This window comes from Globicephala melas, chromosome 20, assembly GCF_963455315.2.
Source record: "Globicephala melas chromosome 20, mGloMel1.2, whole genome shotgun sequence".
NCBI classification, from domain to species: Eukaryota; Metazoa; Chordata; class Mammalia; order Artiodactyla; family Delphinidae; genus Globicephala; species Globicephala melas.
The window spans coordinates 38978072-38990139 of NC_083333.1; the positions used below are offsets into that span (position 1 = coordinate 38978072).

A 12068-nucleotide genomic window follows, 5' to 3' on the forward strand; every position below is an offset into this window, starting at 1 on the left:
CCTAGAGCCCGTGCTCCGCAACAAGAGAAGCCACCGCAGTGAGAAGCCCGCAGTGAGAAGCCCGCGCACCGCAATGAAGAGTAGCCCCTACTCACCGCAACCAGAGAAAGCCCGCACACAGCACCGAAGACCCAGTGCAGCCAAAAATAAATAAATAAATTTATTACAGAAACATTTATATATTCACTTTTTCCGATCAGATAAGTAACACATGATAGTTGCAAAATTTCAGCTATACAGAAACAGATAAAGAGGAAAGCAAAGGTAAATATTTTGCATATATTCTTATAGGCTTTTTGATATACAAACATATTCAGACATATGGATCTAGTTTTTTGTTGTTTATAATAATGGAACAATTCTGTAGTACTTGTTTGAGTTCTGATTTTCAAGAGAACCATATACCTTGAGCACCTTTTCAGGTCACTATGGACGTATCATCTTAAATGTCTGGATCTGGATGGTATTCCTCTGAATGGATGTGCCTTGGTTTACTGCCAATCCCCTACCGATGGATAGTTAGGTTGCTTCCAACTTTTCACATCATTAGAAGCGATCTCTTTCCTTCTATACTCAGTTTTGAACACAACAATATTTATTTCCTTAGAATACATTTTCGTTAGTGGAATTACCGGGTCACGACAAACCACCTAGGTTCTATCACACGTACTCGTATTGTGTTCTAAGGGGAGCTGTAGAAGAGGATAGCGCCGAAGCCAGGGACCGGAAGTCTTCCCTTTGAAGGCCTTGGACTGTTACTACATTACAGCTCTACCCTGGCCTTTCCCATTCTTTTTTTTTTTTTTTTTTCTTTTTTTTTGCTTGGCATACATTTAGCGTGTGCGGTCGGAACTGGCGGGTTCGAGACTTGTCCCAGACATCCACCCCCAGCCTGGACCCCTAGCTGGGGCCTCCACGGCCCTCTCAGCCCCTAGGAATCCATCCCCAGTTCCCCTCCCCCACCGCGGGAGGGCGTGTTAGGGAGCCGCTTAGGCAGGCAACGATTGCACCATCCACGGTTTGAAAAGGAAGTGGAGGAAGCTCAGGCAGGAAAATCGTGCATCCCAAACGCCAAGCCCCCAGCAGCCAGGCCCGTAAGCCTGCAGCGCTCCTTCAACCGCTACTCCCAGGGCTCCTTCAACCACTACTCCCAGGGCTCCGATCCCTTGCCTTCCTTCCCCTCCCCAGCCCAACTCTTTGCTGGGTACTGGCCCTTTTAGAAGCTGTCACGGTGGCGCTGTTGGCCCCGCCCGGCGGGGAGGGCCAAGAAGGAGGGGAGGGGTTGCTGGTGGCTGAAGCTGGGGGTGGGGGTGTGTGTGGGGGGGTGGTCTGGGTCTATTTTTAGCTCCGGGTCGAGTCACGTGACGGCAGTGACGTCTCGAATGTTGTTGTTGGTGGCGGCGGCGAGCGGAGCCGGAGGAGCCGCCGCAAAGATGGAGGAGCCGTCGAGGAGGTGCTGCCGCTGCTGCCGCCGCCGCTGCTGCCGCCGCCGCCCGCGAAGCCGGAGCTCGAGCCGCAGGGGGTGAGCGCGCCCCACCAGCCCCGATCCCATCTCCCCCAGGCTCCCCGGACTCGACGCGGCGCCCCCTCCTCCCGCCGTCGCTGCCCGCGGGCTCCCCGAGCGCGCGTCGCGCTCCGCGCCCCCCTTCCTCCCTCCCGGCGCCCGGGTGCCAGTAGGCGCCCCCCGGGAGCATCGCCAGCCGGTAGCCGGGCCTCTGGGTTACTGCGCGCGCCCCTCCCCGCCCCTCCCAGGCAGGGGCGCCTTCCCTGCAGGTAAGGGAGGGGCCCGTCTTCCCGCTACCTACACCCCCAGATGGCCGGGAGACCGGCCGGGGATGTCTGATTTGCCCTCTCCCGGGAGGCGCGTGGTGCGTTGCAGGGCGTTTTGAGCCCTGCACCCGGATTCTGTGCAAAGCCCTCTTCGCTGGACACCCTTTCTTGGTACTCTGAGATGAGGGGCGCTGCCCACCCCACAGCGCTTCTAGCCATACCTCAGAACGCATCCTTGATTTTGTGTCCTTGACATCCGTGCTTGAGGAGGGGGCCTGCGGGCCCACCTCACTTCTCTCTCCCATTATTCTCACCCCCTCCCCCGTGAGGCGTTACTGCGTTTGTTCCCACCCTCTTCTCCCGTCTGACACCCTGGAGCCAGAGAGAGAGAGCTAGGAGATGAAAGCTGCCCCCCTTCTTGTCTGGGGTGGAGGCCCCCCATTTTTCATCCTGGGTCTGTATCTCACAGAGAGAGGGACACTGCCTGTGCCTTTTAACTTGGGTAGGCTGCTTCCCCACCCCACCCTTCCCTGGGCCCCTGGGGAAGATGAGAATTGGCTGGGTGATAAGTAATTAATCTGGGAGTCTGGTTGTGGGGAGAGAAGAGGGGAAGGTGGGAGCACTCCGTTTGGGGGAGGAGGTGACCACCTGATATCCCCCGTTGGCCTTCTGAGATGAGGTGTGTCCCTAAAGAGGAAGGGTAGCAGCTGCAGTTGCTCTTGGGGGTGCTGAAGAGACCCACCGTTCTGACAGTGACCACTGTGCTTCTGGGGCCTGGAATGAGCTTTGGCGACTGGGGGTGATGATGGTGGTGACTGGGTTCAGGGTCCAACTGGGAGGGAAGGAAGGAGCAGACCATAGGAACAAAAGGAGGCAGGGGGTGGGAGATCAGGAGTCTTAGCCAGAAGGACCCATGACCAGACTGCTTTGCAGGACTGGAGCCTGGAGCTGGGTCCTGCCCTGGGCCTCCTCAGGTTCAGAGGATGTAGGCAGGGAGGGTCCCCAGTTCGAGTTCCAGGCAACAGGGGCCCTGAGCCTATGCTGGCTGTTTAGGCGCTGGGCTGGGCTGGGCTGGGCTGGGGATGGTGGGTGAGCCATGTTGGGGGCTGCCTGCTTCTTCATTTCAGTCTTCCTTCCTTCCTCTTCCTCTTAAACACAAAGCTTGGGGAGCCCTTAGTTTGCCTCCTGCCCCTTCTCTTGAATCTTCTCTTTGCTCTATCTCCCCTTGGACTTGGATCTGGGCTATGTCCAGACAAGGCAGGGTGGGCGTCTCTGAGTTAGAGGGGTGGGCCCCTAGCGTCTCCACTGTATGCCGGGAATGTATGCCTGCCAGGGGCCAGAGAGACATACCAGGTGCAGTTTACTTGGGGGCAAGGATGGAGGACATGTTAGCTCCGTGCCAGCCTCCCCTTCCCAATATATCCTCCTCTGTGGCTGGATGGAGTAATCTGGGGGGGGGGGGAGGGCAGCACTATCACATGCCCCACCCACTCTAAGTAGCTGCAGAGACAAAGGTTTGCATTCCCTTCCCTAGGGGTGGCATCTTAGCTGTGTGTTTAGAAATGGGGGCTGGGGCTGGGGGGTGGTGGTGTGGGGCGGGGAGTTTGTGTTTCTGCAGGGGGGAGGGGGCATCAGCTATAGGAGCTGGGGGGAGTGCAGTTGGTGCCGAAGTACCAGCTGCTCTTTAATAATTAATTCTTCCTACTCACATCCCTTTGAGGAGGGATGTCTGGAACACGGCATCAGGCTCAGCCAGCCTGCTGGAGGACGCACTCCTGTTGGTGGGGGGTGGGGGAGAGACGGCAAGGGGGTGCGGTTCTTGGCATTTTTGGAGCACTGTTGCTTGCTCATGAATGAAAACCTGATGCAGCCCGTGAGGGGGCCTATTGTAGCCGACTTTGGCTAATTAAACTTTCTCTGCCTTTCTTCTCCCCCACCCCACCTCACCCCAGCCTCGGCCCCAGCCGTTTCTTGGATGGGGACTCTGTCTGGTAGTGCTGGTGAGGGGGTACCGTTCTGCGTGAGGTTTTAGGGCAAACAGACCCGGTCTTCTGCCCTTTGCCTCCGTCTTGCTCCTCCCTCCCCTCTCACCCCCCCCCCACCCTTTTTCTTTTTCTAGAAATAGCAGCCTCGTCCATCTGGCTTGTGCAGATGCCTGGAGCTGCGTCTGAGCAGACAAACAGAGATGGGCCGATTGCAAAAATGAATTTGTCAGCCTGGTGCCTTTTTTCCTCCCCTGTTGCCCTCCCCCCTCCGTTAGTTTGGGCCCTGGACATCCAAGTCAGCCATCCCTCCTGGCTCTGATGTCTGCAGGCTTCTGGTGGGCCAGCTTGGGGGAAGGCACACGGCGATGGAAGCTTTTGGAGGCTGGGGAAAGCGATCAGCCGTGGCCACGGTCAGGAGGGGTCAAGATGAGAGTTCCTTTGTGCCTTGGGATGGGATGTCTGGGCTCGTAGCTTTCTGATGACGTCTTTGGGGCACATCTCATATCGTGAGCAGTCTCAGGCTCACAGGGTTTGGTTCAGACAGCTCACCTGGCTGCCTTGACCTGGGGACAGGTCCCCAGCCTCAGTGCTCAGGACTTGGGCCTGCCTCTAGCAGGGCTGGAGCTGGTGTGTTGGCAGAGCGGTTACCTGGTGGTGCTGGAGTTCAGCTTCCTTGAGGGACAAGATACCTGCAGGGCAGCACTGTGAACTTCTGGCCTTTGAGGCATTGCATCCTCCTCATGTCCCTCACTTGTCTGCCCTTCTGCCACCCTCTGCCAGAGTTTTTATTGCTTGCGAATGGAGCGCGGGATATTCCCCTAGGGTTTTTGCCTTTCCTCCCCCGGCTTAGCCATGAGCTTGTAGGGTGAGATGCAGCAGGTTACCTGCCGTCCTGGCTGGAGGTGGGAAGTGGGTTTGGATCCTGGAGTGGGCCAGAGGTCTGACTGGAAGAGAGAGTTCTCAGGGGATGGGGCCAGGGCCCTGGGGTCTGCCTACTTGGGATGTCACGGAAGCCAGGCTGCTCACTGGTTTGGCAGCAAAGTGCCAGGAGCCACACAGCCCTTGGTCCCTGACTGCCCACCAAGACCTTCCTACAACAAATGGTCAGCAGTGAGTTTCTCTGGCCGAGGAGGCACCCAACAGCTCAGGTTTTAACCGTAAAGCTGCCCTTTCCCCTTGCATGGCCCTTCTTAGTCCAAAATCTCCACCTGTCCTGTCTGTCCTGATTAGACCGTGAATGCTGCTTTGTTTCCCAGGGAGGCTTGATGGGGGTGTTGGCACTCTCCACAGGTGGATGGGGGTCCGGGGTCCTGCTGCATCCTGCAGGGTGGGCAGGAGTGCAGCCTAACAGAGTCCTGAGCCCCTCGGGAGTTCTAGGAGCCCCTCCCTTCCTCTTCTCCCCAGGGGGTGAGGAAGATGGGGGCTCAGGGCAGATCTTAACGCAGGTTGTGTACCATGGAGGCTCTGCCCCTCCTGAGTGCCCTGTTGTGGAGGTTCCTTTCACTAAGGAGATGGGCTGGGGCACTCGGGCTGCTGGGAATCGTGGGAATTTCTGAACCTGTGTTCCCCAGCCCATGGGAAAGGGTGTGAGCAGGGCTGGACGCCAGCCCCGGGGTGGGCATGGGCTGAGCTGTTTGCCCACGCGGGCCCTGCCAGGGCACCAACAAGCCCACCTGCCGCCTTCCTGAGCTTGGCCCCGGTCCTGCGCAGCCTCTTTTGTCCTTGCCCTACACCTGTACCTGCTGGGAGCAATTCAGCCCCTTCTCTCTGCCTCCTCCCACCTCCCCATCGGAGTGCACCTTTCTCCAGCTACAGAGTCCAAACCCAGGGGGCAGCAGGCCTAGGAGGACTTGAGGTCTTCCTACTCTGTGCATGGCATACGTGTGTGCATGTCTGTGTGTATGTTCCTGTGTCCCTACCGTGGCTGACTCCTGCGCTCCTCGGCTCCAAATGGACCCCACGCCTGGCGATCCTTGAAAATGCAGAGCTTACCGAGAATTTATCCTGCCAGGAGGTGGGCTGTCCTGGGCTGGAGCTGAGTGTCTCTTCCTAGTTTGGGGAGCAGAGTTAGGGTTTAAATCTCAGCCTCATCGATCGCTTCCAGCTACCTCGATTTCACTGGGTGTTGGAGGGCCTGCCTTCATCTGGAAGAAAACGAATGAGATCGTGTCTAGGGTGGATCGTGGACTGTTTAGGGATGGGCCCAGGTGGGTGCGTGTATAGTGTCTGAGGCTTGAGGACTAGCTGTGGGGCTGGAGCGAGGTGGGGAGCTGGAGAGGTGGGGACAGGTTGGCAAACTCATGGTCCTGCAATACGGGGACATCCTCTCTTACTGTATTGGCCTCAGCAGATGTACTGCTGGGCCTTTTGGTGCCTTTGTACAAACTGGAAAACGGTGTCCCTTATTCTGGGTGGATTTAGCCTGTGTAGCTTGGCAGGCAGAGCAAAGGCTGGATTTCAGACCTCGTTGCACAGGGCACAACCTATACAACACACACAAGGCCCTGGGCTTGGGCCTTGGACCCCCAGTCCAGAGGGCACCGGATGTGGGATGAATGTCTCTGTCTTTCGAAATTCTTGGAAACAGCATGGTTAATGGGTAGAGGAAAAGCAATTGTTGCCCTCTTTTTTCTGACCTGTTGTTGAATGGGGGAGACAAGACAGAAGCACATCACGTTTCCAGAGTTGGGTGGCACAAGGATCAGGGAGTAGGGAGAAGATGAGAGTCCCACTTCAGGCTGCTGGGGCTGGGATACCAGTCTCTCCCTTAAGTTCTGCGAGGGGCTCCAGGTCAGCCCTGCGTCTCCCCGCTGCCCTGGACAGAGTTCAGAAGCACTTTCCCTGCACTTTCTCCTTTGGTGAGCACCATCTCCCATGTCAGGCACCCTTGGGAGTCTGTGAGGTCTCCCCACCTGGCAGTGGACATTGTCACCTAAAAAAAGACTTTTGTTGTGGCTACTGTAGCCATTTCCCTTCCCTTGAGGGCTGACGTCCTCACCAATTAGAAAGAGAAGAAACCAGGGTCTGGTCCAGTTCTGTGCCCCTAGGCCCGTGGCCCTCCCTCTCTTCCCTAGGTGTAACTGACAAGCTCCAAGGTCTCCTTCGACTCTCAGATTCCAGAGTTGGGGACCTCTAACCCTGCTCCATCTCTCCCCAGGGATGCCGTTCTGAGTGCCTGACTGCCTCGCCCCGAAGGATGGCCTCGGATGGGCGTTAGAGGCACAGCGGCCCCGGGCTCCTGTCCCGTCCGTCTGTCTGTTATCGTCTGTCTCTCTTGACATCACCGCAGCTCCACCCCCTCCCGTCCCAGCCCCCAACGCCAGCTTCCTGCGGGCCCAGAGCCGGCATGAACTCTCCCACCGAGTCGGGTAAGAGCTGGGAGGCTGGAGAAGGCACCTGGGGTGGCTTTGGATGTAATGGGCTGTATGGGTATCCAGCCCAGGCCAGCTGCCCTTCAGGGTCTGAGCCGTAAGGGAACAAGGGGTGAGGAGTGGAGAAGCATCGTGAGAAAAGGACAGAGGCAAACCCAAAGTGATTGACCATGGGGTAGACCTGAGACTGATGGGTTGACGGTCCAGCCTGGCCCTGGGAGGGCATGGGTTCAACTCTGTCCCCAGGCCTGCCCTCTCAACTCGGGGGCCTTCAATTCCGTGCCACCCTGCCCTGTTCACCAAGACAGGCAGGGCTGAGGGGAATGTGTGCCCCTGAACCTCTGCAGGCGGTGCGGGGATGATGTTGGAAGAAGGTCCCTATGATAGCTGAACGTCCAGCTTCCTTTTCTGTGGTGGTGTCCTCTTCCTGGTGGAGTGTTTCTCTGTGTTCCATACTTTATTCTTACTGGAGCTTTGCAGGGCCTTCAGCCTTAGCCTATGTTGGGATATGTGGTATTGGGGTGGGCGTGCAGTGACATGTTGGCGGAGGAGACTCGGCTCTCTCCTTTGAGTCCAGGTAGACATGTCCTGGACATGGGAGAGTCCTAATTCGGGGTCTCTGAGGTTTCTTATTCCCCTCTGCTCGTGGGAGCCTGCCTGGTGCTTCCAGAAATAGTCTAGGGGTGGGACTCCAGGCAGCTTTGTGAACGGGTGGGTCTGGGTTCGTGCCCGTGAGGATGTGTCCAAATGGCCTGAGCTGGACCCTCAGGAGTGTCACAGGGGGGTCTTGGGTCAGCGTGGTCAGAGTAATAACTGCCTTCCCTCCTTGGCTGTCTCCTTCTGCATAGACTTAAAGGATCAGAGTCCATCTTGCTCAACTTTAACCCCCCCACACACAGGCCATCCGGTCACTTAACATCTTTTTCTGTAAGGGTGGGAGCTATTTCTCCTTCTTTAGAGATAGGGAAACTAGGGCCTAGAGACCAGAACCCACTTGCAGGATGGTACTGAAGCAGCAGCAGGGAGGCATGAAGGCCCCTTCGCCTCTTGTTCCCTGTCCTTGTCACTGTGCTGAATCTCATGCTTCCTGTTGTGAGGATCCCCTGCTGGCGACCTGTGGCCCTGACCACGGCCCCAGGGCTTCCAGCAGATTCGATTCAGGGAAGCCGAAGCTGGCGGGATTGCTTGGCTTTGGTCAAGGCTGTGCCCCCTCCCCTTTCCCTTTCCAGCATGACATACCCCGGGCACAGAGAGAGTAGAGAGCCAGCTGGAGGAGGCTGGGCTCCTGCGACTTACCAGGTCAGCTTTGCCGATGGGCCCCCTCCTGCAGGGTCTGTGGCTCCCCCTCAGGTCCTCCCGCCTCTGCCTGCCTCCATTCTCCCTGCAGGGGCTGTGCCAGGTGTTAGACGTGGAGAGGTCTGTGTGACTCTGGTGCTGGAGGGGGGCTGCCCTGACTTCCTGCTTCCTCCTCTGAGGTGGGGCTGGCGAAGGGAAGGAGAGGCCTGGTGGGTTCTCATCAACCCCTCGGCCATCTCAGCTGGACACTGCCCCTTGCAGGGTCAGTTGTGCCCGGCAGGGGTGCCAACCGCTCCCTTCCTCTGAGCTACTATGCTGACCTGTCCAGGAGCCACTTCCAGTCACACCGGGCCTGGGGTCTAACCCTTGGCCAAGGGAACAGGAGCCTCCCAGAGGCATCCGTTGGTGGCGTGGGGAGGACGTCTTCCAGCTTTGGGATTTTCTTCCCTTACAGTGAAAGGCTGAGGTAATCAGCCTCAGATAGATCAGGTCAGTGGGTTGCCTTTCCACATGCAGGTGGTCCGAGTCCCCCCTTGTAGCCACTGGTGCCAGGGCTGGCAGGGGCTGGAGGTATCCATCTGCGCTGAGCTGGGCCAGGAGGGGCCTCCAGAGTGGGGCCTATGGAATTGGCCGTGCCTCCTGGCTGGCTTTCCCGCTCCCCCCAGCAGGGGGAGATGCCGTCTTCTCGTGTTCAGGAAGGAGGGAGAAAGAGAGGGGGCCAGAGATTGGGAAGCTGGTTTTAGGACTGTGGCCAGACCTCAGAGCTGGGATCGTCGTCATTGTTCAGGGCAGCGCCCTGAAGTCTTTCCCACCGAGTTTTCCCGGGGCTCCGGGCCTGGCTCTCCCGCTTGTGGAGTTCCAGCTGCTCTGGCCCAGGGAGAGGGCCAGCCTCCACACAGCCTCCCCCTTCGAGGGGCCCAGCATCTGCCATTCCCAGAGCTCAGGGTGGCATCTGGGCTGGGGCTGCGGGTGTCCGGCGCCTGGCAGAAGCCTGGAAACCACATGCTTGGACTCCACGGAAGTCAAATGAAACCACGAATTGTAGCTGGATGTCCACATCCCGGGTAGACACCTCACAGGGCGCCCCAGGAAGAGCATGAGGCTGTGGGGCTGGGGATAGAGGTGGGGATGAGAACGGTTAGTACCCGGGGCCTGGGTGCCCCGGCCCCTGAGCACCTCCCACCCCGTCCCGAGACTCACTTCTCTCTCCTTAGGGCGCAGAATGGCAGGCCTGGGTGAGGGGCAGTTTCCCTCCATTTCTCTCAGTGCAGGAACTTCCCTGTTTGGAAAAGAAAAATAGAAGATGGTCCATCCCGGCCTTCATAGCAAACAAGTTAGTAAGAGAGCACATTCCGGGTGAGGGGTGGCAGGTAGAGATTTGGAGAGGTTTACTTCTGGGGCTCGCCCGTCCTCCCCAGGGAGTGGGAGCTGATCCAGTTACCTCTGGGCCGGGCTGAGGGCCAGCGTTTGACCTGATTTGCCTCTCCTGCAGTCTCGGGAGTACAGGCAGAGCCGCTGATGGGCTGCCCGCTTCCCTGAGGAGGCCACTGCCCGGGGGCTGGCTTCTCTTCAGGCAACGGGGGACTTGAGGAGCGAGGCTTTATTTTCATTTCTGCTCCCCTTAGTGGGACTGAAGGACTGACAGACTGTGCCCCTGGCCAGCCTGGGCCCACTCTGGTGCCCGCCCTGTCCTCCATGCTGTTGCTCAGAGGAGAGGGCAAGGGTGAGGCTCGAGCCAGTCTGTGGGGCGACAGGGCCCCAGGAGAGAAGGTGGCCAGGTTCCTTAGCCCCAGCTTGGGAGGGAGAGAAGCTTCATGACAACACCTGCTGGCCCAGCACCTCCCAGCTCGCTGCACACTTTCTCTCCTTCCCTTTCCTGGCTGCCCCCTCCTTTCTGGGTGACCAGAGAAACTGGGGCATAGGCGTGGGGTGGAGCCAGGAACCTCGGCGTCCCGCCTCCCAGCCTTGGGCTCTGCCTCTGAGCCCCCAGGGAAGGCGGAGAAAGTGGGTCAGAGTCGGCGTGGGGCGGGGGGTCTGGGAAGTGGACTCTGGTGTCCCTTCTCCACTTAGATGCCCCCCTGGCACACCTCTGTGCTCACTGTAGATCAGGATCTGCCCCACTCTCCCCTCCCCTGTCCCATCATTCCAGAGGGATTGAAGGCTTAGCACGGGACGTCCGGAGGAGGCAGGGTCAACCCTGAGGGAATGTGCAAGATGCCAAAGTAGGTGTTCACATTTTTCCCAGACTTGGTCTCAAATGAGAGGGTTCAGCCAGCACCTAGCATGGGACCTGGCGCATGGCAGCTCCTGGGCGATGCTGACGGGCTTCAGCATGACTGGGCTGCAAGGGCAGGAGAGAACCGGAGGGCAGGCAGGCCCTGTATCTCCAGGACCCCAGGGCAGCTGGCACCCCACACTCCATCTGGGGTGCTCCCCGGCCAGCCCTTGGCTTTTTTACTGTGCACAGAGCAGACTTTGCTTTTTTCTTTTCGGTCAGGCCCCCACTCCAGCCTCTTGAGCCCAGGAAGTGGGCGCCTTCGAGAGCTCAAGGAGCCACATTAGGTTCTCCTCCTCCAGGTTTAGAGGGTTAGGAGGCCTGAGCCCAGCCTTCAGGGGAGGGAGCAGAGTGAGCAAGGTCATTGCGGCACCAGGGAGGGGTCGGTGCCTGTTCCTAACGAGGCTCCTGTAACCCACGCTTTGTGGGTGCTCTGTAAGGTTTGTGGGATGACACACGGGAGAGCTAGATGCGTGGGGATGGAGAAGAGACGTGAACCACAAGGAGAGGGGCTATAAAGCGAGAAGGATTGCGGTTAGACGTTAGGAAGACTTTGTTGCATGACTTGAATCTCCGAAGAAAAAAAAAGACACTTGTCCCCATCCCAGGCCTCCTGTCTTCTTCCCCTGGAGGATTCTGGGAACTACACTGAGGATTGTCTGGCTGTGTCTGACACTTCACTTCCCACTTCAAGCTGTTACTGGAAGTCATAGTAGTGCTGGGAACTGCCCTGAGTCCCCAGCTCTGGCCACCTCTGGGTGCCCAGTCTCCTGGGTGCTCCCAGCTTTCCTAAACAGGGAGTTGTGTTTGCTTAGGTTTCTGACTGCTCCACGTTCTGGCGCCCCTGCTTTTGAGTCACTGTAACTGATGATTTCCTCTCTTCCAGAACAGGGCTGCCCTACCATACTCTTCTGTGCCTGGGGCAGGCAGAGAGAGTCAGGACAGGGCTAGCCAGCCCTTCTGGTTGCTTTCAGCGTGGGTGGGTGGAGTCCTGGCTGGGAGGGGCTGCTGCCCCCAGCTTTCTGGGTTCCCTTGAGTCTGCTGCCTGTCACCTGTTAAGGAGACCTTGACCTTCCCTTCCCTTGCTCTTGAGAGAGCCTGGTTGGCTAGGATGAGATTGGGGCAAGGGGTGCTGAGCAAAGTCCCCAGACCTACCCTGAAATGTCCACCGACTCCAGAGCCCTGTGGGGAGCATTGCTCCATCACCAGTTTTCTGGAGTCTGCCCTGGCTGAGAAGCTGAGGCTCCAGAGCTTTGTTTCGTTCCTGTTGACCTCCAACTCCCTCAATATACATCTTGCCAGCCAGTCTAGGGCCTGGGAAAGCCCACCTCTGCCCCTTACCCATCCACGTGATCCCCCCACCTGAGGGCA

At 58.2% G+C, this 12068-nt stretch overlaps 1 protein-coding gene across 2 annotated transcripts in view; it reads left to right on the plus strand.

The window, feature by feature from the left end:
• Positions 1–1363: 1363 nt before the first annotated feature.
• Positions 1364–12068, plus strand: part of HDAC5 (histone deacetylase 5) — a 36354-nt gene continuing 25649 nt past the window's right edge. For both annotated transcript variants that reach the window (XM_030848870.2, XM_030848871.2), the window contains exons 1-2: positions 1364–1522; positions 6913–7123. In XM_030848870.2, the coding sequence (XP_030704730.1) occupies positions 7102–7123 (22 nt within the window). In that variant the 5' untranslated portion in view covers positions 1364–1522; positions 6913–7101. The remainder of the gene's footprint in view (positions 1523–6912; positions 7124–12068) is intronic.